Raw genomic sequence first — 13247 nt, 5'->3', positions numbered from 1 at the left:
CATTGTGCAAAGGAGTTACATAGAACATCCTCTGATTGCTGCCAGTGAGAACAATCTCCTCATCCCCCATTTGACAGAAGCAATTGTAATCAGTGCTGAGCTACTGTGGTCGCCTAGCCAGGTTACCTGCCTCAGTTGGTGAGCCTTTGGCCTGACCCTCTTATAAAGCTGGGACCTAGGAATTAACAAAGGCAGTCTGAACAATCAGTACTGTGCAATGTTAAACCCTTTTTGGAAGGAAAATATTTGGGAATGGTTTCAGTTGTACTGATCAGGTGATTTCTGTGTAAAACAAAAATACTGAGCAGCTTGTCCAGTGAGTCTATAGATTCATCCTGTACAGAGGTACATGCAGATTTGGCTCTGTGGAGGATCCCTTGATGGTGGGATGAATGGGAGAAACAATTATCAAGGCAAAACCTTTGTCAGTGAATCATTTGTCATCATTTCACCAGTTTCCTGCACTGCATTTGAGTAACTTTGTTATCAAGCAGTGTTTGTGTTCATCAGTTGAGCTAACACCTCTGTTAACAGCCCAGCTTGAGGGCTTACTCCACAATTTTTCATGTTCATTTAAAAATCCTGTGCCCTAGGACTATGAGGAGACCATGCTGTCCTGCACAGCATACATGCTTCATTTAATGGAAACTAATAGAAAGAGCGCATGCCTTTGAAATTGCAGCTTAGGAATAAAAGCTTTGGAAGGTTAGAAGCAAATAAAAGCATCATGATTAAGCAAATGCTTAAAATGGTCAGGGGTTTAGCTGTCACAAATGCACCAGCGATACAGAGGAAGGCTTAACTTCTTATGTTGCTCAGATGGCAGGGATGCCAGTTCTGAGAAGATTGCTCTATATTAGCATGAAAAATGAGCTTATAGAGTTCCCTGTGAAATGCAATGCCCTATGCAGTGTCTTCTACAGACATCATGTCTTCAATTCCCTCTTTCTGCTGGTTGGTCCCAGTAAATGAGTTCATGAAGACAAGTGGGAGGGTGCAAGAGTTTGGTAAACAAGTTTGATTTTCCACTCCTCATTAAAAGGATACAGAATTATATTTTTCATAACACTCCTTCATTCCCCAACCCCTCCCTCTCACACTAAAGCCTTCAGTTAAACATTTAGTCTCATTTCTACTGCAAGTAATGTTAACAAGGATATATATGGAGAGGCAATACCACCTCACTGGCAAGTGGTGTGCGTTTGGGTGGTGGTGGTAGCAGCAAGATACTGGTTGCCATCACGTTGGCTTGCTAGTTTGACTGGTTCTGCCTATCCAAGCATCATTCCACAGCTTCACCACACTGACAGCGTCAAAGTAAAGACTGGGTAAAAAGCAGCCAAAAATAAAGTTTCACTACAGCACAGATCTTGCTTCAAAGCTGTTAAAGATTCCTTCATGTTTGCCCTGGGTCAGGACTGTTGAATACACATCCCTTTCACAGCAGCTGGCCTAAATGAGCTCGTAAGACTGCAGCCATGAGCTATAGGTTGTCCTACAGCCCATATAGCATTGTTAAGATGAGAGGGAGATGAATTACAAGCCACAGAAGTCACTGCTTGCAGTACAAACGTCACAACCTGGCTGCTGGATGGCCTCGCAGCTGTGGAATACCTGTGGGTGACTGTTCATCCTTATCCAGTTGTTATTACGGACAGAAAACCAACTTGCTCAAAGCACCGCAAATACTTAGAACAGTCTGTCCCTATGCCTCAGGAGTTTAAAAAAACACCACACAACTTTAATCTGATGATAGGAGTTAAACTCTTTATTCCATTCAGAGGCATCTGGCAAGTGGAGCTGCATTGGGGGGCACATTACAGATGAAAAATGATCCATACTTGTGGATATTGAAATCATTTACAGTATTTACTTTCTAGCTATTCCCAAATACTCCAAATTACCAAGTCTCAATTGAAAAGAAAAACATGATTTACCATACTAAGTCTAGAAATTTCAGAGAGATGACAGTATTTAAATCAGCAGATGTAAATGCAGCGCCTATTTGTAAGGTAATTTTTATGGAAAATAATGAAGTCAAATCCTCCTCAAATGTTAAGAAAGGAACGTCAGACTGACTTAAGCCTCAACAAAAATTAAGATGCTATGACTTTTCATACTTCAGTAATTTTAAATTCATTGTAAGAAAAAAAAAATTCTCCTAAAGGCTAGATGAAGGTCACTGTCAAAAAAGGAAAAGAAACTCATTTTTTCTTTGCTAAAACTACAACATAAGTTTGTGGTTTTTAAACCAATTAGTAAAGAAGAGATGCAGGAAAAAACACTTCAGACCATTTTCAAAATTACCTAATCTGTACAACAATGATCTTTGGGAAAATTATCTAGTCTATGTAGTAATGCCTCTATTTCAACATGAACCTAAGAGGTAGATAACAAAATGATGAAACAAATGTTTTTGCTCGTTGTGCCCCTCAAATCAGTGCAGCATGGTGATTCTGATCATCTCATGCACAAAAAACATCACAAAAAAGGTTCAGAGGTAATAGCATGGCTCTGTCGACCACACACATACAGGCGCGCACGCGCACACACACACACACAGCAGTCTTTATGCACCATGTGTTGCCACATTTTTTTTTTCTTAAACTGAGGTAGACTGAAGTTTATTGTAGAAACTTGAATGTGTCACTATTACCACAATCATCATTCAAATTACATTCGGAAATTAAAAAATTTGGTAACTTTCCTGTTATCCCTGCCTTTTGACATTTTTTTTTTCTTCTCTAATGGTTGGTTGCAGAACGTGCATAAATCCTGCTGCATCTATTACAAGCCAGGCTAGAGAGGTGGTTGTTTTCTGTTTGTTTGTTTTTTTTTTTCTTGTAATAGTTTTTAAAACCTTCAAAGTGGCTTAGTGTGGCCCATAACAGCGGCTGGATATGTAAACTTAGCCTTTCATTATCTTTCAATGTGATCAAACACTGTTTGACCTTCCCCCATCGTGGTAACTGAAAGCAGTATGATCTGATCTGCATACAGCAGAGGCCCTCATGGCCTCAAATACGCCCTAGCAGATCAAGTGTTCTATCAAACTGAAGATGAAGCTTGCTCTTTGAACAAAATGGCAAAGTCCAAATGGGCTGCAAATGGTTAAATGTAGCATTATTAGGTAGTGATGGTCAAAGGCACAAAGGGTTCATGCATTCAATCAAGTAGCACAAAAAAAAAAATTCAGCCTCTTGCAGCCTTCTAAATTTTTCCCCCAACCCCAGCCTCTTGCCATCACTTCCTTGTCCTGTTCCCAAAAAAGTACCGTCACAAACTTTTTCATCCCATCTTAAAAGAAAACTAAACGGCATTGCTGCTATCAGAATGTTGGCATCATTCACTATCTTTTGAACATTCACTGAATTTTTTTTTTTTTTTAAACAAATGATGGTGTTGAAGCCCTCAGAAAATCTGAGGCTATGTTTTTTTCACCCACCTTACTCCCATCAGCCAGCAGCTAGAAGTGCTCTACTATATTTTTCCCCGGTAAGTCTGTAGTACTCCTGGCTGGTGGCTGATCAAATTTTAATTTTTTTTAAAAAAATAAAATGCTCAAGAACTATTAGCTTTATAAAGTATACAAAATACCAAAAAAAAAAAAGCAAAAAAGGAACAATTTCTCATTGAGGTACTAAATGCCTGAGGTAGTTTAGTAAAATGCATATTTATCTTTTTATGCCCTGGCCAACACCATTCAACACTTCCCTTAGGTTATTCATGGCAGTGTTATGTAAAAATGCAACCAAATTCTTTTTAAAAAATGCCACTTGTTTCAACATTGGGACTAACACTTAAACTGTTGTCAATACCCTTGCTCTAACCCTAGCCCACCCGCAATCCCACCCTCCAAATGTGTTTCTTCTTTTACAACTGGACCTATAAGAGCAATGCCTTTTCTTTTTTTTTTTTTCTTTTTTCTTTTCTTTTTTTTTTTTTTAAACCAGTGAACTCAGAAGAGAAAGCTTCATTAAACCAAGTTCTAAAATTGTTGGGGAATAATAAGAACAATAAAAAAGACTAACGAGTTTATGTTAAATTGTGAGAATAGAACAAAAGGGAAGTGAAGGGGTCCTTATTTTAAAGCTGGGTTTCAAAAGTTTGAGAGAGCCTAAAGAATACATTCTCAGAGACAGCGTTCAACGGTTGCCTGGTCCTCGAACAGGTGATTGGCTTGGTGGATCTTCTGCATATAACTTCAACAGGTGCTCGCCACCCGTTTCTCTGTCGCACAGTCTGTCTTTGGTCTGGCATCTGTCTCTGATGGGCCGTTTCCTAAACCTTTATTTTCGTCTTGGCTGAGGCTGTCCGCTTTGCAATGTTTTTTGCTGTTGCTGCTGCCTTCTTACCTGAGCCAGTATTTCCTGAATTTTTCTCTGAGCAAGCTGAAGGACATAAAGAAGAAACAACTCATCATGGTGCCATGCTGCAGTGACTGCTGTTTACAACCGACTATAGATGCTGCTGGGATTAAGAAAATCTGGAATAACTAAATTCCTAACACGATTACTCATGAGTTAAAATACACTTGGGTTAGTCATGATGGACAACTTAATTTTTGATTTTTCTTCTTTTTCTGCCTACCACAACTAGCCACATCACCAGTTTTCACATCTGTAATCTAGAAAGCATGAGCATAGCATGATGACTACCAACATTAAGATTACTGAAGCTGCAGGCTACTTTCATTTTACTCCTCCGGAGATACTAATGTTTTATAAGAACCACTCTTCTAGCAGAGTTTGGACAATTTTTTTATACACCAGGGAATCCAGAAGGTCAGATTTGCAGGACTTGCCAGCCCTCCTATCTCCTTTCTGAACTACAAGTCACCTGTAGCAAAGTATCAAAAGGAACTGGTATGAGGGAAGGAATCTTGTAATCCTTTTTTTAGTATTAAATCAACAGATTGGGTGATGTGGACAAACTGCATATATAGGTGCAGTTCTTGCCAGGTACTATGAGATGGGTTTGTATCTCCCCTCCATCTGAATTTCAGTCCAATCACAACTTGGGTTTTAGCAGTGCCAGAGCCTACCTATATCGATAGGATAATTTAATGAGATTGTTTTACATATGTAAGTGCAATATTGTTGTAAATCTCTCACAGGCACGAGGAAAGTTTATTGCAGCAAGACAACTAGAAGAGCCTGGCAAGCAGTGCTTTCTGTATCCTGGGTAAAAGTCTTCCATCCTTTGTCTCTGCACGTGGATATAAAAGAAAGACCATGGCAACATCAAGGTAATACAGAAATTCATTCCAGTCCTCCTACCTGGCATGCATAGAAGTGACCAGTTATTTTCACAACCACCTGATCATTTTCATCAGGTGTCTGGTCACGAGGGACTACAACTTCTGCACTTGTCAAGTTCTGAAGCTCATTTACCTGTAATAGATAGTACAAGTAAGAAAATATTAAGCAAACAAATATCCCACAACCACCAAGAGTCAAAGATACTGCTGACTACAGAAACATCATTATTTTGTTATGTTTAAAGAAAGAAACCCACTAACAGAAAGCATCTTTGTGCAGCAGTGTGCACTCCACCAGGTGTCTTTAACATAAATTAGCATCAAGTTCTTTAGGTTTGTAGAAGTGTTTTAAAGACTGAGTACAACACACAGAAGGTGTTAAATACATGACTTAAAAAAGCAAACAGATGCCATGGTGTTTACAGTTGAGTTTACAAGTTTAAGGTCAGAAAACTCAAACAATGTATATAATGTATGGAAGAAAAAAAAGAGTCAAGATATTTAGACATTTTTCCTTGAAAAATCTCCACAAGATGGAGAACTCCAAACAGAACAATGAGAAGTGTCCAAATTATTTTCAGTAGCATATCTGCTTCCATAGTGTTAAGTAGAGGTAAGGTTAGAGTCTTTATCCCGTTTACACTCATTTTGTTTTAGAAATGCATGGCATTATTTGATTAAAAATATTTTAAATTAACAACTTTCAGAGACGTTTGTCTTTAAACTTCTTACCACTGCAAGTAATGAAAAAAGCCACGTTCCCTCCTGACACTTAACTTCAAGACCCCATTGCCGTCAAGGAGGGAGACCCAAGACTGAACTATTTCTTCACAAAGATCAACTAGCTCCTGACTTACAGCCATATGAAAATACTGGAGTACCAGCACCTTTTCAGGACTGGAATATCTCAGTGATGTTATTTCATGCAACAAACTGAGCCTAAGAAATGCCATCAATTACATTGAAGGAAAAAAATATTTTTTTTTTTGGTAACACTGAGGTCAGAACCCATCTTAATTTCCTACCGGTTATTTAGAAATTATGCTTTAACTCACGTTTTGGCCAGCATTGCCACCTTTGGACACACTGGATTTGATTTTAATTAAATGAGACTAGACTAATCTTTTTGCAAAAAAATCTGGTATAAGCTATGTTCACAGAAGCAGATCTTGAGATCTTGGGAACATATTCATTCTAAATGGAAGAACTAAATTTCTATTAATAAAAGCCCTGCAGATCTGACTGGGACTATCGATTTTTGTTAGACTGTTTTTTTTTTTTTAGATGAAATAAAACATTCTGAGATGAGCTTCTCTTGACTCTATGCTAGAAGAAAGGAAGGCTTAACAAGTACAGCTAAGAAAATAGCACCTGCTTTAACATAACTTCAAAGAATTAGCTATTAGTTAGCTAAATATTTAAGCCTTTTACATATATACATGCTAAAATAAGAAACATAACTGAACAACACTACAAGTTTTACTTCAGCTACTTACTGTTTTGCCTCCTTTACCAATAACTCTACCAGCAGCATAGGATGGCACTTTTATATGAGCCTCAAGTTTCACTTCTTCTTTAGGTCCAAAGAAATTTTCTTCTTTAAGTTTTCCATAGATTCTCCCTTGAGCCTGCAAAAATGCTTTCACTTAGGGAATGCGCTTACTGAAATTTAGTTAACTTCAAGAAATTCCACAGAATGGAGACTTCTCAGTACACAACCCTTGACAAAGCATTTTCCCTAATAAGTACAATAACTATTTTTCTAAAAGAAGTCTTTGTACTAAACTAGGAAGCACCACTGTCCAACTTTAAGATTGCATGACACCAGGGAATCACAGAGCAGTTTAAGAGAGATCATTATTATTCTCCTTTTTGGTAGAAATACTGCTTTTAAAATAAACTATTGCATCTCTGTAGAAGTAGAGTGGTAGAGAGAAGAACTGTCTGGCTGAAGCATTTTTTATTACACCCAGAAGCACAATGCAATTAATTTGCTCAGAAACCATTCTTTTAAGGATGCTAATCTGGAAAAAAAAAAAGCCACCCCCACCCCCCCCAAACAGGTCATGGGGTAAAGACTCCAATTACAGCAAACAGCTTCCTTTTACAATCCATTACAACATATTTAAAAATAAATAAATCTGAGCTTGCTCAATTTTCTGAAGTGAAAAATCAAACTGCCTAGATCTAAATAGCACCGTGGGAATAGTATTACTCCCTCCAGCACACAGTTCCCTTTTCCGGGGAAGACACAAGCGCCAGGTAACAAGAATGTCCACTGAGACTAAGCTTATGAATCTTGCTGATTTTTAAACACATTTATTTCCTTACGTCCTGCTGTTCATCAGCGAATTCTTGAGAATGGTAACCACATCTTCTACTCTGCATCTTCTAGAGGCATCAAAAAATAATTTCTATTGAGATACTGAAGAGAGATGTTCTGTAAAAGCCATAAACCTAGGAACACAAAGCCCTTCCAGCTCAGATTCTTTATCACTTTCCTTAAACCATGCTTGCCAGCCCTGTCACTGCGTACATGCTAAATCAGCCATCGTACAGGCCACCACTGCAATGGAATATGAAAAGTCCAAAAAGATTGCATGATGTGATAATTATTTTAAATAGTGGCAGTTTATTTGATCTTATTTCTAGCTCATGTTCTAAAAGCCTACTCAAGTTCATGCTACTCTAGAATGTGTAAGGTGAAAGACATTTTGTGACCTTGGAGCTGAAAGCACTCAGTATTTTGGGTAAGTCAGACTCCACCTGAAGAGTATGGAAAAATCTGTAGCACATGGCTTTGACCTAGGTGGGATACTGCAGGTCATGGGACCCTGTCACAGAGGACAAAAGCTATCATCTTTCCAGTGAGACAAAAGACTACACAAAAAAGCCATACCAAAGCAGTACAACTATCACGTTCTGACACCATCAACAGCCCTGCAGAGATTCCTGCTCCAGGAAAACACTTCAAAAGGGTTTGCCAAGAGCAGATAAAATACTACCCCCAGCCATCATCTTGAGCTGGAGATTCTGAAACTGTTTCCAAATTTGTTAGAGACAGACAGTAGCCAGCACAGCCCTTTTTATTTCAATAGCAATGCTTTTCATGTGCATAACACCTTGACAACCTGCACAGGCTGCCAGCCTCAGTGGGAGAGGTGCTGAACTATAAAGCAAGGTGGGATGTTGACTTTTTAAAAGATAGTAGAGGTATTTCCAACATCCCAAATCTTTCAGCTCTTGAAAAAATCTTTAAGGAGAAGAAACAATCTAACTGGGCTGCAGCTCCTTCACAGTAAAATACTGGCTGAAATATGTTGTCTACACTAGATTCCACTTTGTTTGCACTTGCCCGAGATCCAAGGCAACATGATCATCTCTGAATATTGGTGTCACAGGTACGCTTAAACTCTAGGGAGCACTGCAGCAAAGGCTGTAAACAGTGGCATATTCTCTGCCCGTTGCCTTGCTAATAAATAGCCCTGCATACCACAACATCCTCAGGCTACTGCAGCTGAGGAAGAAAGGGGTGCAGCCACTGCAGCTACCACGGACATGAATCACAGGCAGCAGAACACAATGTAGTAGGGAAAGGATGCCAAACTCACAGGCTCTGGGATGACGCTGCCTCTCCAAGAGCTGGTTACTCATCTGAGCAGCAGCTATTCCCTCTTCGAGTTGTTGTGCACCCAGGTTACATTCTTAGTGCCTAAGAAGCAATAGCCTATGCTCGAAGATAGAGAAGACCCTTCCTAAACAGAGCTTAAGTACAGCTTTAATGAAGCTTGGCCCTGACTGTAAGGCATGCTTCAGGTTAACGGTGATAAAAGAAAGGACTGAACTCTGCCTCTGCCCATCTCAGTCAAGAGGGCATTGCTCAAAGAGTGGTAAAAGACTACGGGGACTGGAGTTGAAGGACACTCTGAGGGATAACCCCTCTCCTTCTCAAGACCAGCATACTCGGGAGCATCAGCTGTGCTAGCACATTGATCCCTCTTTGCAAGCAGAAGCCCAAGTATAGAGAAGTGACTGATCAATGTGGTTTTAACCAACGTATGGGGTACAGAAAAGGGAGACTTTCCTTCTTGTGAGATCCAGGTTGGGAAGAAGAGCTGGCAAAAGAACTCTGTGGGACTTCAAGACTCTCTTAGGGACGAAGCCTGAGGACAAGCATTTGCCTACATGAAAAGTCAAGGTAAGGGATGCCCAAATCTATTTCAGCCTGCTACTGCTTGAGGGTAAGTTCACTGATATCTGATGAAAAGAAAAGGTAGCCAGAATCTGAGCTTGTGCTGATCCCAGATCACAAGAACACCCTATATGTGGAACATGCCATATGGCCAAACCCACATGCACACAGAAAACCTCAAGGAGGCAGAGCTAAGTTAATGCACTGTCTTCAATAGCTTCTCAAATGTATATGGCAACTGAGCAATAATCCTACCCAAATGCATCTAGTTTACCACTGCAAAATACCTGCCCTCATACTTCTCCAAAACTCCTAAAGGCATTAATGAAACTGATTCTAGATATGCCTGAAGTTTGTGCACCTCCTTCTTGCAAGACACCCTGAAGCAAAAATACAAAGACAAAAATGAGAACAGGCAAGAGAACAATGCCAGGACATGAACTCTCAAAGTGACTCTCTACCTGCTCTGGGCCTCATCTGTGATGAGGCCAGGCTGCTGCACTGAGCTGTCTGCATCACTCATAACGTGGTCAACTGCTTTTGGAGTAACTAGATTTATCCCTTGGCACTTAAGGCAGAAGGCCACTCCAGAACTCAATCAGAACCCAAATGGGATAATCAGGTTGAGTATCTCCTTGTAGTTGTAGTGGAAATACAATTAGAAATCTTGTATTTATCTGTAGAGCTACCCAAAAAGCATTTTCCATTTGGCATGCAACAGTAACCTGGGAAGACTCAGTCTCTCATCTTGTCAGTAAACTGTTGTATGTATTAAGACAGGCTAGAAAAAACTGAACTATTGTGCTGGTAGATAAAAAAGATAATTAGGAATGCAATATGGCCATATTTGCATCCTAGACTTCATTCTAACTTATGTGAAACTTCCACCAGTTTTCAGGTGACCAGAACATGGCCTCTAATAGTACTGTGTTACTCATATTCATATGAGATACCTTTTGGCAAAAGGAAAGCAAAAATCAAGTGTTTACTAAAATTATGAATAAAATGGTGCTTGGAACCAAGTGTCTTCTTTTCAACATTGTCCCTTATAGTCCAAAGGCCACTACAGACTGACAAATTTTCATATGTTGTACCTTGAACTGAGCTTCTGGAGGTCCAGTGATGATAACCATTCTCAGCTTGGCATCTGGTCCTTCAGCAGGGGCAATCTGGAATAGATAAACATAGCTTTTGGTAGCTGTCTTTTGAAGGAATAGTTTAAAGCCACCTACTCCCTCTTTCAGTCTCACATTCTGTTCAAGAGTGAAAAATTATTTGTTACAGCAGCAGCATTACACTTCAGTCATGACGGGTTTGTTCTCTTTAAAGTGCATTAATTAGCTATAATGAAATACAGAGAAATTGGCTAAACCGTAAGCAAATTTACTTCTGAAAATTAAAGGCATAGCTGCTCATCCACATATGGCAAAATCCCACAAGCCATTTTCATGTGGCTATGAGTGATGTAAGACATCTAGCCTTCAAAAAGACAAGTATGGTTAATAGACCAAGATTCTCATGCTTACCCACTAACTTAAATAGTCTTTCTAACAAGTTTTGCTCATTAGCAAAAGTTTGCATCCATCCCACCGAGAACAGAAGAATCACTTTACTGTTGTAACTAATCAGATACAAAACATTCCGCTATACTGGACAATGAGTTCGCAGTTTCCAAGGGGCTTGTATCTACAGACATTTATTTGTGTGACCCACATAAAAATTAAGCTCCACTAGAGCTGAGGCAGAGATGCCTGTAGGTTCTTTAAGCAGTTCATGTCACCACAAAAGTAAGATTTCTGTGGGTGTTGTTCTCAGACTCCAGTGGTATTAAATAATTCAAACTAGCCTCTGACATTCTGGATGAATCTTTTGTTTATCACAACTGACATTTCCATTGTTGCATCTAGTATTACATAGCCGTTGCTGAATGGGCAATATATTAAACACTACAGGATTTCATCTTCGCTGTTGGCATAGGGATGTTATTCATATTTAGCAGCTGTAGTTTATTTCAGACAAATTACCAGTCACCATGCATCATTTTCACTAAAGAATTTTGCTAACCAAAGTTTATATAATTATTCATATTGTACCCTAAGATGGAGAAGACATTACATACTAGTTATCTGTTTGCATATTTATTTTTCATACAATTTCTGCATTCCAGTTGGCTATATCTAAAAATACACATTCATTTTACAGCAGTACATTTATATGACATGACGTTGTGGTAAGGGCAAGCACAGACTAAATCCATTCACTCTTTGGAACACAAGTATTTTAGAGGGGCAAAATTTCAAGGCACATTTGGAGGCAGCTGACTGAACAGAACTCTGCCTGATAATTGCCGTTCATGTAAAATGGACATTGTAGCTTGCCTCTCAGTCACCTCGTGTTTTTTTCTTAGTGAACACCAGTGCCTTTATTTGAATTTTAGGAAAAATATTTTTCATCAAGCCTTCGTTACGTCTTACACATGTTTAAATGTTCTGGGACATTTCTTTCTTTGCTTTTATCTTAGACTGTCCTGTTCTCAGCAGCTGGAGTAAAACAAGATTGAGGGCTGTGAAAGAAACATGTACCAACTAATATTTCAATGTCTGAAGGGACTTCAGTGTTAATTTTGTCTGTCTGCTCCTGGAAGGAGGAGTTATATATAAATAGTAGCCAAGTGGTGAATTTTTAACTTCTGAGAGCAATAGTTTTAAATTTCTAACCAGAAAACAACTGGTCTTCCATATGCGAAGTCACAAGCTGACAACTTCATACACCCAAAACCTATATAATGCTCATCCCAACTCCTTCAGAGACAAGAAGGGCTACTCTGGGAATACTTTACAACCAAGGAGATGCCAATGGTTCCCAACATGTCCCAAGACTGTAGTACAGGGTGGGCAGCAGAGAGCCCAGAAGTCTGTGCCTGGCTCCTTTGCTGAATAATTCAATCTGCTGGAGCCCCACACCAAGCCAGCATTACCAAGCAATGACCCCCAGCACAGGGACACAACCTGAGCCACATGCACCTCTGAAGTGACAGGCTAGACACCGCAGCCTTGTGTAGAACTCCTGTGCATCTACAGTTTCTTTAGTCTTACTTTGTGGCTAACAACTTTCATCAGATCTACAAAGCTCAGCACAAGCACAAAAGAAGGTGGACGAGGATGTAAAATGTTTTCATCTGTAACAACCTACATCACAACTCAAAACAAGCTCAGAGTATCATGCACAAAGACTTACTTCCTCCACAAAGTACAATTGCTACTGTTTGGCAAGTTAAAAGTTACTCAGGCAGCACCCCCTCCAACTCTTAGCTAAAAGCACAGATTCCTTGATGATTTATAATTTATTATTTTGCTCAAAAGCTACGAGAACGGGCAAGTGGTCAACACGAGGAAAGTTCAGAAGTTTTGAACAAGTTCCTACTAACTCATATTTAACACTCACATGGAAGCAAGCATGCTGCTCCATATTGTTCTGTCAGATTACAGATGAAGTTGCATTTTTATTTTAATTGATAAGCATACATGCAACTTCCCAATTTAGCAAGCATACCCTGTATCTGTACAGTTCTGTTAAGATTTAATCTAGTTCCACAAATATCATCTCTACTTTATTCTTACTGAAGGAACAAAAGACCAGAGCTTTAGCAAACTTTTAACTGAATTTCAATTAATACAGATATGTTAAATGCGTTGGGTAAAGGGGTGCCAGCCAGTAGAGGAAGCCTGAGGCCACTGTTAGCCAGATGCGTGAGAAACATGGGAAACTCCCTTTCCACTAAACTGTCTTCCAAGG

At 39.4% G+C, this 13247-nt stretch overlaps 1 protein-coding gene across 2 annotated transcripts in view; it reads right to left on the bottom strand.

Annotated features, from left to right (window-relative positions):
* Window positions 1-1875: 1875 nt before the first annotated feature.
* The window catches only part of IGF2BP3 (insulin like growth factor 2 mRNA binding protein 3), a 119384-nt gene continuing 108012 nt past the window's right edge, over window positions 1876-13247 (bottom strand). For both annotated transcript variants that reach the window (XM_081996661.1, XM_081996662.1), the window contains exons 12-15: window positions 10547-10621; window positions 6757-6888; window positions 5280-5393; window positions 1876-4391 (exon numbers count right to left, since the gene is read on the bottom strand). In XM_081996661.1, the coding sequence (XP_081852787.1) occupies window positions 4290-4391; window positions 5280-5393; window positions 6757-6888; window positions 10547-10621 (423 nt within the window). In that variant the 3' untranslated portion in view covers window positions 1876-4289. The remainder of the gene's footprint in view (window positions 4392-5279; window positions 5394-6756; window positions 6889-10546; window positions 10622-13247) is intronic.

The sequence above is a fragment of the Phaethon aethereus genome, assembly GCF_964289735.1.
Source record: "Phaethon aethereus genome assembly, chromosome: 2".
Lineage (NCBI taxonomy): Eukaryota > Metazoa > Chordata > Aves > Phaethontiformes > Phaethontidae > Phaethon > Phaethon aethereus.
This window is presented reverse-complemented; position numbering and strand designations above follow the sequence as displayed.